Source organism: Euprymna scolopes, chromosome 24, assembly GCF_053919585.1.
Source record: "Euprymna scolopes isolate OS-2025 chromosome 24, ASM5391958v1, whole genome shotgun sequence".
Classification (NCBI taxonomy): Eukaryota; Metazoa; Mollusca; class Cephalopoda; order Sepiida; family Sepiolidae; genus Euprymna; species Euprymna scolopes.
In genome coordinates, this window is record NC_136505.1 from 74222855 (window position 1) to 74239769 (window position 16915).

The 16915-nt window shown below is 31.1% G+C and overlaps 1 protein-coding gene across 2 annotated transcripts in view; it reads left to right on the forward strand.

Moving 5' to 3' along the window:
• LOC145246764 (uncharacterized) overlaps positions 1–16915 on the forward strand; it is a 182835-nt gene that overhangs the window by 66979 nt on the left and 98941 nt on the right. For both annotated transcript variants that reach the window (XM_080108537.1, XM_080108538.1), the window contains one exon: positions 13232–13319. In XM_080108537.1, the coding sequence (XP_079964663.1) occupies positions 13232–13319 (88 nt within the window). The remainder of the gene's footprint in view (positions 1–13231; positions 13320–16915) is intronic.

Genomic DNA, 16915 nt, shown 5'->3' on the forward strand with positions numbered 1-16915 from the left:
GACAACGGGCTTGTTGTTCTGTAAATGAAAGGTTCCATTCCGAATAAATTAAGCCATCAGGCGTGCGGTAAAAATAGATTTGGCGGCTTTCTTGCCATATTGAGTCTACTCTGTTGTACTATTAATTAGTGGAGATTAAGCAACAATCTCCACAGTGGGGAGTCAATTTTGTTGCCTTTGCCAAAACTATGTCAATAAAAATTGTTCACATACTGGATTGACCTTGATTTATATTTACCTCGCGTCGAGTTTAATAAATACCAATTATCTATTTTTAAAATTGATTAATGCATTATATATATGTGTGTGTGTGTGTGTATGCGTGTATATATATATACATATATATATATGTATATATATATACACATATATATATATATATATATATATATATATAGGAATGTATGTATAATGTATACTATTTGATTATATAGACAAACTTAATTTCTTAAGTTCGATTGGTATTAGACGTTACAACGGTACTAATATGTGATTTTGAAGCAATTATAATTTGAGATATTTTCCAGTAAAAACTAGGTCTCGTATTAAGCAAAAGCAAAATTGTTTTTTTTATTTCAAACACACAACAACAATCCTTTTTACATATTCACACAACCAGAATATTAATGATAATGATGATGGCTGAATCTCATGAATTAATAAATCTTCAGATTTAGAAAAATAACGATTTAGTATTGAAATTTTTGATGTAAAACAACCACGTTTGCTTTTTTTTAAATAATTGTTTTTGTTGATGTATTTTGTGTTTTTAAAGGAAATATAATTTTATGCAAAATATTTCAATGCTAACTATGGAAATATTTAGCACCAAGGCATCTTTGTTTTAAAAACACGAAAACAACAAAACCCCTGGCGCTTACAGTAAATAATATAATCAAAAGTAAGGGAAATAATTCACACGAAAACTGGCGTTCTGCTTTTAAAATAAAGACAATTTTATAAAAAGAATTGCCTGAGATTGGATGCAAGATCAGTGCGGTTTTAAAACGAATATATATTCGTAAACCTTAACCCATCCATTTGTAGAAGTTTACATGCGTGTTACACTGTATGGGAGAGTTAGCGTTGAAATTATTACCAACATTAATTATATATATATATATATATATATACATATATATATGTGCGTGTGTGTGTGTGTGTGTGTGTGTGTGTATGTATATGCATATATATATATGCTTTTGCATAGTCTATTGCACAGTTTTTTCTATTTTATTTATATATTCGTCTTCAATTAAAAATGTGTTTAATATCAGTTATGTTATGATATTTCTAATCTACTACTAAATTTTAAAATTATATTTCAACTAAAAATTTTGTTTGACATAATTACACTGTCTTTCATAATTCTCTTTTTATTAGTTTATAATCTTTTTAGCTAAATTATTCACTATCCTAACGTATTTTCAAAGTAGTTTAATTCGGGTGCTTATGAAGTAAAATTACCATGTTCCAATTATTGTTCTAGATTTATTGTAGCCTGTATTTTGATGAGACAAATTTTTATAGGTGCATATAATTTTCTACTGAGGCTATCCTTAGATTAACTTATGATATAAAATCAAATCATTTTAGAATATATAGTTTACACTTTGAAATTTTCCTGTGAATATTTTTTCGCCCGACTTATAACTGACTGTTTCAATTTAATTGTTTTAATTGTATCCTCACGTTTTCTTGTGTGCTTAGCTGATAATACAAAATTATCATTTAAGCCATAGACAGTATCTTCTGTGGATACTATACTAGTGGGAACTGTTACGGCTTTTGCTTTTCATAATCTTAAAATACCTCACATCGCTTTGTTTCTCTCTCTTTCTCTTTCGCTCTCTTCCCCTATATGTACTGTTTTATTCAACTCTATCGACATCTTCCACATATTCCCATATCCCATCATAACAAGTCTTAAGAAACAATACATAATTAAACCCTAAACCTCAACTTTGAACGTAGATCCCCACTACAAGATCTCCTTTTCCAACATCAGGGGTCTGCGTTCAAACCATCCAGAGGTTTAAATCTAATTACAGGAAGTCAAACCTGACCTATTGTTTCTCTGCGAATGAAGCTTCTGTCATAATTCCTTACTTGTTCATAACATGTTCGCGATTAACACTCAAACTTTACCTCAAAACCTGACTTCCAAGATCGTCATGCACATGCCTTTTCATGTGGTAGAGGCATTTCTAAATAAGTTCCTAAATTGTTTGTATGTCCTTCTGAGTAGCACGTGCTCGCAGCACCGCGTTTATATTTGTAGTTTATCGTTTCCACAACGGTGGAGTTTCTATCTTTGAGAGTATTTTGAGTAAAATTGACCACAGTCTTTATGCTCATTCTTCGGCTAACATTCACGCGTGTGGAGACCTCAACGTTCACAACGTCGAATATTTAGTCTATTTAAACCTGATAGATGATGAATGACGGTCCTGTGATGATTTCTGACTTACTTATGATCTAACAGATTATTAACGAACCGACCCGTATGCCCCACACTGACGGATAGTGTGAAATTTCTTGGACAGCTAACACAGTGACACACACAATCATTGTTTGGTAGATCACTGTTTGGTGAATTTTACCGATGATCTGCTTTAAATTTGCAGAAAACCGTCCTTATGATGCAGGCGGTTACTTTCAAGTTCTCTAATTTTCAGATAACTTATTTTTCTCCATTTGATGCACTTTACCAGGAGACTAGAGCAATATCACAACGCTTCAGATTGTCCTTGTAACGAAGAAGACGATGCCCTATTTGGTGAGAAAGATTTGTCAATTGTCCATAAAAAAAGCTGTTTTGGAACTCCTGATGCTGATTCCTTATTATCCTGGAATTCGTCCATAGATGAAGACGTCAAGCTCATGTGTTTCAGTTTTGTAAACTTTGTATTACAGTTGTGCGTTAATTTTTAGTAGAGAGTAGACAGTCGATTGGAGTCGAAGTTAGTAGGCAGTCAGACTTGAGTTAGTTTCGAAACCAGAAGGATCAGAGGAAAGATGCTTTGACGGGAATACAAAAAACTTGAGTCAGCAATGCGAGGGGTTCACTCGGAGACGAAATAAAGTGATCCGAGAAAATAGGCGTTGTGTTTTTATCTTTGATGCTTTTTACATCTCATTAACCAGTGACGGGAAGAACCGCAACCCAGAAAACCAAGAACTTTAACGCGTGTACACACACACACGCGCGCACGCGAACACACAGAGTTAAGAACTACTAAGACAGATACGCAACTTAAGTGTCCTTAAAGGATCCAAATAGATTGCATCCGACTGTGCATATATAAACTGTATATAAGACTTGTATATAAATGAATGGGAAAAATGCAAGCGGGCGAGCCTTAAAGAGACGATCACAAAAAGGCCATTAGAACATCCACAAGACGCACATAACATATTATTTATATAAAAGGCAAGATAAAATATCACAGAAATATTAGATTTCCAAGTTCGAGAAGACATGTATAAAGAAGTTCGGCTATTACATCGGCAGAATCGTTGTGAGAATAACAATTAAAATGAGACTAATCGTCCGAATAATCGAAATAAAGCAATCATGGGTTTATTACATGTCTTCTGCATGTTGACCAACTGTTTTAGAGTTTACTCCTTTGAAATTAGTAGATTCGAACAGACGTTGGTTCGATCTATTAAATGTTTTACTGCTTGTAACTTATTGTTTTACTACTTGTAACTTGATGGTTTTACTACTTGTAACTTATTTGTTTTACTACTTGTAACTTAATGGTTTTACTACTTGTAACTTACTGGTTTTACTACTTGTAACTTACTGGTTTTACTACTTGTAACTTAATTGTTTTACTACTTGTAACTTAATTGTTTTACTACTTGTAACTTATTGGTTTACTACTTGTAACTTAATTGTTTTACTACTTGTAACTTAATGGTTTTACTACTTGTAACTTACTGGTTTTACTACTTGTAACTTACTGGTTTTACTACTTGTAACTTAATGGTTTTACTACTTGTAACTTAATTGTTTTACTACTTGTAACTTAATTGTTTTACTACTTGTAACTTATTGGTTTACTACTTGTAACTTAATTGTTTTACTACTTGTAACTTGATGGTTTTACTACTTGTAACTTACTGGTTTTACTACTTGTAACTTAATGGTTTTACTACTTGTAACTTAATTGTTTTACTACTTGTAACTTAATGGTTTTACTACTTGTAACTTGATGGTTTTACTACTTGTAACTTAATGGTTTTACTACTTGTAACTTAAATGTTTTACTACTTGTAACTTAATTGTTTTACTACTTGTAACTTATTGTTTTACTACTTGTAACTTAATGGTTTTACTACTTGTAACTTGATGGTTTTACTACTTGTAACTTAAATGTTTTACTACTTGTAACTTGATGGTTTTACTACTTGTAACTTAATGGTTTTACTACTTGTAACTTGATGGTTTTACTACTTGTAACTTGATGGTTTTACTACTTGTAACTTAATGGTTTTACTACTTGTAACTTAATTGTTGTACTACTTGTAACTTGATGGTTTTGCTACTTGTAACTTGATGGTTTTACTACTTGTAACTTAATGGTTTTACTACTTGTAACTTAAATGTGTTACTACTTGTAACTTGATGGTTTTACTACTTGTAACTTGATGGTTTTACTACTTGTAACTTAATGGTTTTACTACTTGTAACTTGATGGTTTACTACTTGTAACTTGATGGTTTTACTACTTGTAACTTGATTGTTTTACTACTTGTAACTTACTGGTTTTACTACTTGTAACTTAATGGTTTTACTATTTGTAACTTGATTGTTTACTCCTTGTAACTTGATGGTTTTACTACTTGTAACTTGATGGTTTTACTACTTGTAACTTGATGGTTTTACTACTTGTAACTTAATGGTTTACTACTTGTAACTTGATGGTTTTACTGCTTTTAACTTGATGGTTTTACTACTTGTAACTTAATGGTTTTACTACTTGTAACTTAATGGTTTACTACTTGTAACTTGATGGTTTTACTACTTGTAACTTGATGGTTTACTACTTGTAACTTGATGGTTTTACTACTTGTAACTTGATTGTTTTACTACTTGTAACTTGATTGTTTTTGAACTTGTAACTCAAATACAAGAAATATAAATAAAACGTATTCTAAAATCGTTAGTTTCATGTAACAAAACTGAAAACTTTAGTTGTCTCCATTTCTCAATCAAAAATTTACTAACGCTTCTCTAATACATTGTCTATTATTACCCATATATTTTGAAACTGTATTAGTCACTTTAATTCGATAAGTAAATGTTGTCAGAAAATCGCTGACTAAAATGTGCGTGTGCCAACACGTCTAGGTCATGACGTGCGTTAATTAAAACGTCCAAGATTTGAAAATACCGACAGTTAATTAAACACTCATGGAAACAGAATTAGCTACGTTCACTTGCATAAACTACAAGGCACCTGGTTAACTGAAGTATGTTTCGATAATCTTGAATTATCATGTAATAGAGAGAAAAAGCTCTACAATGTACTGTTGTTTAAACTGATTAGACAGCGAATCTCTAGTTTACTTTTCGTAACTTTGTAATTTTAGCTTTCTTTAAGTTGTCTTTTAGTTCTCTCATTCAATAAGAACTGTTTCTGATAAACAGAAAGAATTGTGCTCCCTGGGCCGGCGTCTATAACCGGTTTTAGCTAGTTTCATCAGGTTATTTTGTGCCTTGTCTTAAACAATTTTCAAAAAAAGGTATAGTGCATTAGTTGTTAACTGAAAATTGCAAATGTAGTTTCTCACCACCATCACCACCACCTTAACTACCACCAGCACCACCAGCACCACCACCATCATCATCATCATCATCATCATCATCATCATCATCATCATCATCGATTTAACCTTTGGTAAAAATGTTGGCTTTTAACATTTGAATTTTAGTAAACTACGCTTGCTAAGTTTTTTATTACCTCTGTTTATCTCAAAGTATTTCTTATTATCTTTTGTATGCTTTATTTGATCATCGCTTGTGAACTGATCTTTCCACCTGAATTATGTTACATCTACATCTAATTCAATAACTATCATCAACTCATTCAATGTAACCATACAAACGCAACTCCTGTTCTATACTGTCCAGATAGTATCTTCCTCTAGCTCATCAGATCTAAATTCCTCTTTGATACTCATATTTCACACAGATGTTACTTAACAAGAGTTTATATTTACAAATACATGCTGATGTTGTCATGAGTTTATAAGATTGCCCTGTGCACACACACACACACACACACACACACACACACATATATATAAATATATATATATATATATATATATATATATATATATGTATATATTGTGTGTGTGAGAGAGACCTCACTTTATATAGCGAGAAATAAATTTGTGTATACTTCTCGTATATATGTATTACGTCATTTCGCAGTTCTGCTTAAAACAAAATGTAGTTTTTATCATAGTGTTTATGTAGTTTTTACGAGGGGCGTGCAATAAGTAATTCCCCTGACCTATTTCCAGTTGTCTGATCTAGCTGAAATTTTGCCTATGCAATGATTTATATCTCTACAGGTTATGTGGCAAATAACAGCTCTGAACTAATTGTGGTTTCTGTTTTACAGGTGTTTGAACTGAGTCAGGTGTGAAATGGGGCCTGTTAAATGTCGAGCAGTAATCCGGTTTTTGTATTTGAAAAGACGCACACCACAGGAGACTTTTGATGAAATGAAAGAAACTTATGGTGATAATGCCCCATCATATGACCTTGTAAAACGCAGGCATCGTGAATTCAAACATGGTCGGAAGTCTGTGGAAACAGCTCCCAGACCTGGTCGCCTCCCCCTTCTGCCATTGATGAGGCATCTGACAGTCAAGTTGAGGCTGCAAGTTTGGAAGATCGGCGCATTACTATTCGCCAAATAGCCCAAGATGTCAAGATTAGTACAGGGTCTGTGGAAACTATCATTCTTACCATTTCCATATACATAAGATGTCTTCCAGATGGATTCCCAGGTTGCTCACACCATTCCAGAAACGAGAACGCGTCGTGTGCTCGAGGATGAATTTGGAGATGTGCCAAGAAGATGAGTCAAAGTTTTTCAAAAGACTGATTACACAAGATGAAACCTGGATCCATCACTATGATCCAGAGACCAAAGCCCAGTCAATGGAGTGGAAGCACTTGGACTCACCACCTCTAAAGGAGGCAAGGGTGCAGCCCTTCGCTGCCAAGGTTATGCTCACAGTCTTCTGGGACCAGGACGGAGTAGTGATGACAGATTTCCTGGCAAAAGGTATCACAATTACAGGAGCCTATTATGCTTCAGTTTTGAGGAAATTAAGGAAAGCTATCTGTTGCAATATTTTGGAGTAATGAGGTATGATCCCACACAGTCGGACGATTCTATTTATAAACGATGCTGCTAAGAACTGACGAATCAAATTAATTAACGTTCTGCTACCAACCAATCAGACACCAGAATTGCTTCATAAATATTAAACCTTTTCTGGAGCAATTTCACATGTTCTTTTCCCGGGTTTCGACACGGTAAGAATATTTTGTTCTGTGGAACTGTCTACTACAAACAAGTCACCTACCAGGACTTGTATGTAACAGCGAACCATCTGAAACTGTTCTGAAACTCAAAATGGCTTGCACTTCTAGAGGTTATGGGCCTAGACTATCAAAATCAAGAGGCTGGGCAAGATCAGCAAAGGCACCCTCATCCTGCAGGACAACACTTCGGTCCACAACTCGCATGTCGCCAGATCAGAAGCACGGGCGTGTGGTTATGAAATCCTTCCCCATTCTCCCTACTCTCCTGACCTTGCACCCTCTGACTTTCACCTCTTCCCAACCATGAAGTTGTTTTTTAAAGGAAAGCGTTTCCCAGATGATGCAGCCTTGATTTATGAAGTAACGTCGTGGTTGGAGGACCAACATGGGACGTTCTTTCAAAAACTGTCTCATCAGTTGCAAAAACTGTCTCATCAGTTGCAAAAACTGTCTCATCAGTTGCAAAAACTGTCTCATAGAGTTGCATCAAACGATGGGAGAAATGCGTAACTCTGGGTGGTTCCTATGTAGAGAAAGACTGTGCCAAGTTTCGTTGCTCTACTTCTATGGAAAGTGGCTCAGGGGCATTACTTATTGCACGCCCCTCTTATCATGTTGTTTATGTAGTTTTTATCATGGTGTTTATGTAGATTTTATCATCATATAAAATACTGCAATGCAGTTTCCTCTGCTATTTACGACTTCGTCGCTAAACGTCTTTCAGTAAGGTTCGAAGAAAAAGAACATTTTACTATCATAGACTGGTGTTAAATAACACTTTTACTATCGTAGACTGGTGTGAAATAACATTTTTACTATCATAGACTGGTGTGAAATAACATTTTTACTATCATAGACTGGTGTGAAATAACATTTTTACTATCATAGACTGGTGTTAAATAACATTTTTACTATCATAGACTGGTGTGAAATAACATTTTTACTATCATAGACTGGTGTTAAATAACATTTTTGCTATCGTAGACTGGTGTTAAATAACATTTTTACTATCGTAGACTGGTGTTAAATAATATTTTTACTATCGTAGACTGGTGTTAAATAACATTTTTACTATCATAGACTGGTGTTAAATAAAATTTTTATTATCGTAGATTGGTGTTAAATAATATTTTTACTATCGTAGACTGGTGTTAAATAACATTTTTACTATCGTAGACTTGTGTTAAATAACATTTTTGCTATCGTAGACTTGTGTTAAATAACATTTTTGCTATCGTAGACTGGTGTTAAATAACACTTTTACTATCGTAGACTGGTGTTAAATAACATTTTTGCTATCGTAGACTGGTGTTAAATAACACTTTTACTATCGTAGACTGGTGTTAAATAAAATTTTTATTATCGTAGATTGGTGTTAAATAATATTTTTACTATCGTAGACTGGTGTTAAATAACATTTTTACTATCGTAGACTTGTGTTAAATAACATTTTTGCTATCGTAGACTGGTGTTAAATAACACTTTTACTATCGTAGACTGGTGTTAAATAACATTTTTGCTATCGTAGACTGGTGTTAAATAACACTTTTACTATCGTAGACTGGTGTTAAATAAAATTTTTATTATCGTAGATTGGTGTTAAATAATATTTTTACTATCGTAGACTGGTGTTAAATAACATTTTTACTATCGTAGACTTGTGTTAAATAACATTTTTGCTATCGTAGACTGGTGTTAAATAACACTTTTACTATCGTAGACTGGTGTTAAATAACATTTTTACTATCGTAGACTGGTGTTAAATAAAATTTTTATTATCGTAGATTGGTGTTAAATAATATTTTTACTATCGTAGACTGGTGTTAAATAACATTTTTACTATCGTAGACTTGTGTTAAATAACATTTTTGCTATCGTAGACTGGTGTTAAATAATATTTTTTACTATCGTAGGCTGGTTTTAAATAACATTTTTTCTATCGTAGGCTGGTGTTAAATAACATTTTTACTATCGTAGACTGGTGTTAAATAACATTTTTGCTATCGTAGACTGGTGTTAAATAATATTTTTTACTATCGTAGGCTGGTTTTAAATAACATTTTTTCTATCGTAGGCTGGTGTTAAATAACATTTTTGCTATCATAGACTGGTGTTAAATAATATTTTTTACTATCGTAGGCTGGTTTTAAATAACATTTTTTCTATCGTAGACTGGTGTTAAATAACATTTTTACTATCGTAGACTGGTGTTAAATAACATTTTTGCTATCGTAGACTGGTGTTAAATAACACTTTTACTATCGTAGACTGGTGTTAAATAACATTTTTGCTATCGTAGACTGGTGTTAAATAACATTTTTGCTATCGTAGACTGGTGTTAAATAACATTTTTACTATCGTAGACTGGTGTTAAATAACATTTTTGCTATCGTAGACTGGTGTTAAATAACACTTTTACTATTGTAGACTGGTGTTAAATAAAATTTTTATTATCGTAGACTGGTGTTAAATAATATTTTTGCTATCGTAGACTGGTGTTAAATAACATTTTTACTATCATAGACTGGTGTTAAATAAAATTTTTATTATCGTAGACTGGTGTTAAATAATATTTTTGCTATCGTAGACTGGTGTTAAATAACATTTTTACTATCGTAGACTTGTGTTAAATAACATTTTTGCTATCGTAGACTTGTGTTAAATAACATTTTTGCTATCGTAGACTGGTGTTAAATAACACTTTTACTATCGTAGACTGGTGTTAAATAACATTTTTGCTATCGTAGACTGGTGTTAAATAACACTTTTACTATCGTAGACTGGTGTTAAATAAAATTTTTATTATCGTAGATTGGTGTTAAATAATATTTTTACTATCGTAGACTGGTGTTAAATAACATTTTTACTATCGTAGACTTGTGTTAAATAACATTTTTGCTATCGTAGACTGGTGTTAAATAACACTTTTACTATCGTAGACTGGTGTTAAATAACATTTTTGCTATCGTAGACTGGTGTTAAATAACATTTTTACTATTGTAGACTGGTGTTAAATAAAATTTTTATTATCGTAGACTGGTGTTAAATAATATTTTTGCTATCGTAGACTGGTGTTAAATAACATTTTTACTATCGTAGACTGGTGTTAAATAACATTTTTATTATCGTAGATTGGTGTTAAATAATATTTTTACTATCGTAGACTGGTGTTAAATAACATTTTTACTATCGTAGACTTGTGTTAAATAACATTTTTGCTATCGTAGACTGGTGTTAAATAACACTTTTACTATCGTAGACTGGTGTTAAATAACATTTTTGCTATCGTAGACTGGTGTTAAATAACATTTTTACTATCGTAGACTGGTGTTAAATAAAATTTTTATTATCGTAGATTGGTGTTAAATAATATTTTTACTATCGTAGACTGGTGTTAAATAACATTTTTACTATCGTAGACTTGTGTTAAATAACATTTTTGCTATCGTAGACTGGTGTTAAATAACACTTTTACTATCGTAGACTGGTGTTAAATAACATTTTTGCTATCATAGACTGGTGTTAAATAATATTTTTTACTATCGTAGGCTGGTTTTAAATAACATTTTTTCTATCGTAGACTGGTGTTAAATAACATTTTTACTATCGTAGATTGGTGTTAAATAACATTTTTGCTATCGTAGACTGGTGCTAAATAACGAGTTTATCAATGACGAATACAATCAAAGATATTCGAATATTTGTGAAAAAGGTTTCATTTTTGGAATTAATGTCTATACAAAGTATTCTGCGTTCGTTATCTTGGACGACCGTGTTGCCTTTAAATTCTTCTTTGAATCACGTGATCATACGTCAGTTTCACACATTTTATACCGTCTTTTGCATTATTATTGTACGCTGCAATAAATTTCAAACTACACTGGTTGTGAAATAAAGAGCGAACAATGCAGTGTTGCATAATATTATGCCCCTCTCCATATTCGCATTTGTTGTCCCATCTCGCCATGGAAAGTTTTGCCTTATTTTCATCCACTTACGGTTCAGTGTCCTCCAGCGTGTGTCTCTTATAGGGAGGGAACAGTGTTTTGACATCATATGTTGGTATATTCTGGATATCAGTGGATCACACCGTTTATGTGTCTTCTGTTTTTCTTAGTTTTTTGTGCACCTTCGTTTCTTATTTTATGAACGGGAACCATGTCTGATGTTATTTTATATGTCTTCTCTTGCTATTCATCTGAAAATCACGTGGTGAAAATGTTCAGTTTCTGAAACTATCTAATATTCGGACTGGCCCTACTTGACACATACGTTAGTTTACATCCATTTTGCAACTGTACCTATATGTCCCATAGTATATTGTGATGTCCATACTGCATCCAGTTTGTGGCTGCACCATTTAATCGTAGACTCGAAGTACGTTCAGGTGTTTTTAGGGTATTTTTTATTTTATTTTGGGCCAGTTTTCAAATCATATCCGTGAATGTATCAGGGATATAATTTACATCCTCATTATTTTGTCTACATTACTGTATTCCTGGGATTTGTGTATTTTAGTTTTGATATAGTACGTTTTTATCACGTTGTTCTGTGCAGCTGTCGCTAACAATTCCGTTTCTCTATTTAGGTGTCCTTTCCATAGTTATGTCGCTTATGCATACTCTTCAGCATTTATTATTATTATTATTATTATTATTATTATTATTATTATTATTATTATTATTATTATTACTATTATTACTATTATTATTATTATTATTATTATTATTGTTGTTATTATTATTATTATTATTTTTATTATTTTTATTATTGTTATTGTTATTATTATTAATATTATTGTTATTATTATCAGTATTATTATTAATATAATTATCATTGTCATTATTATTATTATAATTGTTATTATTATTGTTATTATTATAATTATTACTGTTATTATTATTGGTATTATTATTGTTATTATTATTGTTAATATTATTATTATTAACGTTATTATTATTATTGTTATTATATTTATTTTTATTGTTGGTGTTATTGTTATCATTATTATTATTATTATTATTATTATTATTATTGTTGTTGTTGTTGTTGTTGTTACTATAATGATTATTATTGTTATTATTTTTATTATTGTAAATATTATTATTGTTATTATTATTGTTATTGTTATTATTATTATTTATATTATTATTTTTAATATTATGATTATCATTGTCATTATTATTATTATTATTGTTATTTTTATTACTATTTTATTGTTATTATTATAATTTTTATTATTATTGCTATTATTGTTATTATTGTTATATTATTATTCTTATTATAATTATTATTATTTTTATTATTATTGTTATTGTTATTATTTTGATTTTTATTGTTATTATTGTTATTATTATTATAAATATTATTATCATTATTATTGTTGTTATTATTATTATTGTTATTATTGTTATTGTTATTATTGTTTTATTATTGTTATTGTTGTTATTGTTATTGCTATTGTTATTATTTTTATTATTGTTATTATTATTGTTATTATTATTATTGTTATCATTATTATTCTTTTTATTATTATTATTATTATTATTATTATTATTATTATTATTATTATTATTATTATTATTATTATTGGTGGTGGTGGTGGTGGTGGTGTGTTGTTTATTCATTTATTTATTTATTTATTTATTTCAGATATTCTGAAAGATTTGATTAAAAACTGTGAATTTTATCGGACAAAGGCCGACGATGTTATTATTAAACAAGGCGACAAGGGAGACGCGTATGTATCTAATTTGATATTTCTTTATCACAGGAAACTCTATATTGGTTGAATTTACATTACTTCACTGTGTGCATTTGTCTGTTTTAATATTACTCATGAAATTAGAAATCGTGTTAGAGAAAGATTAGCCCCGATAAATGATATATGAAATGTGTGCACTCAAATGTATCTGATTGGAAATTACCCACGGTTGAGATTTGAATGATGGCATTTGCAGAATTGACACATGGCATCAAATTTAATGTTTGTGTCAACATAGCCGATAAGAATATAAACGTTTTTGTATGCACCGAGTAACACGAAACTATTTACTTATTTATCATTATTTCTCACTCTTTATAATATATATATATATGTATGTATAAAGTAGTAGCGTTCGTGTGTGTGTGTGTGTGTGTGTGTGTGTGTGTGTGTGTGTGTGTGTACAACTCCCAATCATCAAAGAAATATAAATGTCATATGTGTGTACACCTCTCCTGGTCAAGAAATATTAATGCCCATATTAGGATACTTCTGTCAAAGGAGACATTATATTGTATATGGACTGTCAATATATAGTATTCTTCAAACCAATTTTACATTGAGTCACGGTCATTAACATATTACTTTGAATGAAATCTATTTAAATAATTACCTCGATGGCATTACTTATTCGACATAATAGCTTTGTTTCAACTGTACTAATTAAAAAAAATTATTATTTAGTTCATTTAAATTTCAAGTTATATTTGATTTAACTTATTTTATCTGAAATCTGAAACCGTTTTATTTTCAAACCAAAACCCAGAAAACCAAAAGGGGAAATAACTGTGATAGTTTGATTGAAAAAGTTTTTTAAATGGGGCACGTTATTAAATATTTCCTGTTTTTGTTTTCATTTCGAAATATTATTCTAAGCTGAATTATTACTTTTATCTGTCGAATGTTTCAATATCAACCCGAAACACTTCACTGTTTAGTCATCATGGAGACCTGTTAGAGCGAATCAGTCTGTGTAAATGACTATGCATATACGTTTCCCCCGTTATCGGTTGAGAACCGTTTGAAGTAAAATTACCCACTGTTATCTTCTATAATATAAATCTCACCTGTTCGTTTAAATATATGTATGTATGTCTAAAACTTTCGACGACGGATTTTCACGAGATCGTTTTAAAGCTCGATCCTTCGGACGACAGATATCGAAAAATTGGCCAAAAACAGTAATTCCTTCGCCCTCAACTGGGCACTTTTCTACAGGTAGGGCTCGCTTTCTTCGCCGATATTTTCGATTGTCTAGCCTTAATTTAAACCTACGTCACTTCCGGTTTGGGCGCAACAACTAACGCGTTACGTTTTTTTTTTTTCACGTTCTTTACCTCCTTCGCGCTACGGTTCGAGCCTGCCTGCCTACTACAACTTCTTTTTTAATTTTTGCTCAACACACCCACAAACAATTGGGCAACGCCGGGCACCTTGGCTAGTAATCAATAATGCAAAGTAATTTTCTTGTATTTTATTTCATTTTACGTTATTTTTTTTTATATTTTCAATAACTATTATTTATATTTTTTATATCCAATAACTATTACTTATAGTTTTTATATTCAATAACTATTATTTATATTTTATTTCTATTCAATAACTATTATTTATAGTTTTTCTATTCAATAACTATTGCCACAATAAGACATGAAATTCAACAATTGTTCTCTACATGAAAAATGCTGGTTTTCGCAAAAACTTTGTCATATTTAACCTAGCAGGAATAAATATATTAAAGAGAGCAAATCTTATCAGCTGTATTGTTTGCATTCTTGATCTATTTATGTCGCTTTAAATGAATAGGTGAAGCGTCCGACACAAAAATGCGGTCATTGTCTGGGTGGTTCCATTCTCTTGGCCACTTAAGTTTTAGTCAAGTTCAAACAAAGCAATTGCTTGAAGATATAAGATAAAGAATTTCATCGTATATCGTACTCATGTATAGTTTATTCGAAATTAGTTAATTCTCATCCTGTCTCACTATCTCTCTCTCTCTCTCTCTCTCTCTCTCTCTCTCTCTCTCTCTCTCTCTCTCTTTCTCTCATACAAACACATGCACCCTCTTTCTGTTTATTTCTTTCTCTCTCCTCTCTCTCTCTCTCTCTCTCTCTCTCTCTCTATATATATATATATATATATATATATATATATATATACTAGACTACCTGTGACCCGCTGGGTCAGTATATTTTATAGCTAGCCACGGAATAGTGACTATAGAATATTAATGTAGAATTAATGTATAAAGCCGCAAAAATTGAATACACGCGCGCAAGAAAATACAAGTGTCGACCAGTGAAAACAATACGCAATTTCCCGTGAGCAAAAAATTAAATGAACGCGCACGAAAACAAACATGGCGACCAGTGAAAACAATGTGAAATACATTAGATTATAAAGGTCTTAATCTCATTGCTTTTAGATTGAATGAAAAATCCTTTATATAAGAGGAGTGTAATCCGTTGAAACAATTTTTTAAAAAAATAAAAAAACGAAAAAAAAAACAAGGAGGTAGTGTTCATTGTGCAGGTCCACCCTAGTTTTATTGTGTGCTTATGTGTGTGTGTGTGTGTGTGTGTGTGTGTGTGTGTGTGTGTGTGTGTGTGTGTGTGTGTGTAAACAGCCTTTAAAATAATAAACTGATTAAGTAATATTTAATGGTGAAACTTTTTCAAAGCAAATCTTTAAAAAAAAAAAAAAATTAAAACCCCTCCCACTTATCAGTTTTGATTGGCTTCTACGTATTTTTAAAGTGTTTCGAATTTATGACTTCACCACCAACTCAATTTCCTCTTTCTACCCTCACCCATGCCAACAAACTTGGGAAAAAATTCTAACGATTACATGTCTCGCTACGTCGCAAGAAGTGGGGTCCCATTTTACGTTAAATTTATATATGAAAGTAATGCCCTATGCTTAGAATGTTAAATTCTAATTTTTTTTAATCCCTTCTTTTATATTATCTTTAAAGACCGTTGAAATGTATTAGCCAAAAAAAAGTAGATTTTGATTTTTTTTTTAGGAAATAAACTCCACTGAGTTAGTTCGTAAAAAAGACAAATATTTTTAACACGTAAATTGAGCAAGTAGTTTTTTTTTTCATTAGAAAAACTTATTTGCTTTGTTTTTTGTTGTTGTTTTTTTTTTTACAATTCCAACTTGCAATGAAAAATGCAAATAAAATCATCGTAAATAAATAACTTTGGGCAAGAAAACGTAGTTTTTTTTAAATCAAGTTCTAATTTTAATCACGCACAACTAGGATAAAGAAAATATTTTTTTAAATTATGTAGGTGCACATGAACAATCGGCACCCCTTACAATTATTTTTCAATTTTCGTCTTTTTGAAATTGTAAAAAATCAATATTTAAAGATTTGAAAGTGTGTTCAGTTTCACATACAACGTTCTAGTAAATCGATCCCACATTTCCAGAACTGATTCACAACCCCGATTTGACGTTGTCTCCTTCAGCTTCCCCCTCCGTGCCGCCTTTATTATTATTATGTTTGTTGTTTTGTTTTTTGTTGTTTTCTTTGCGACGCTTTACTTTGAAAAAAGTTCGGTCTG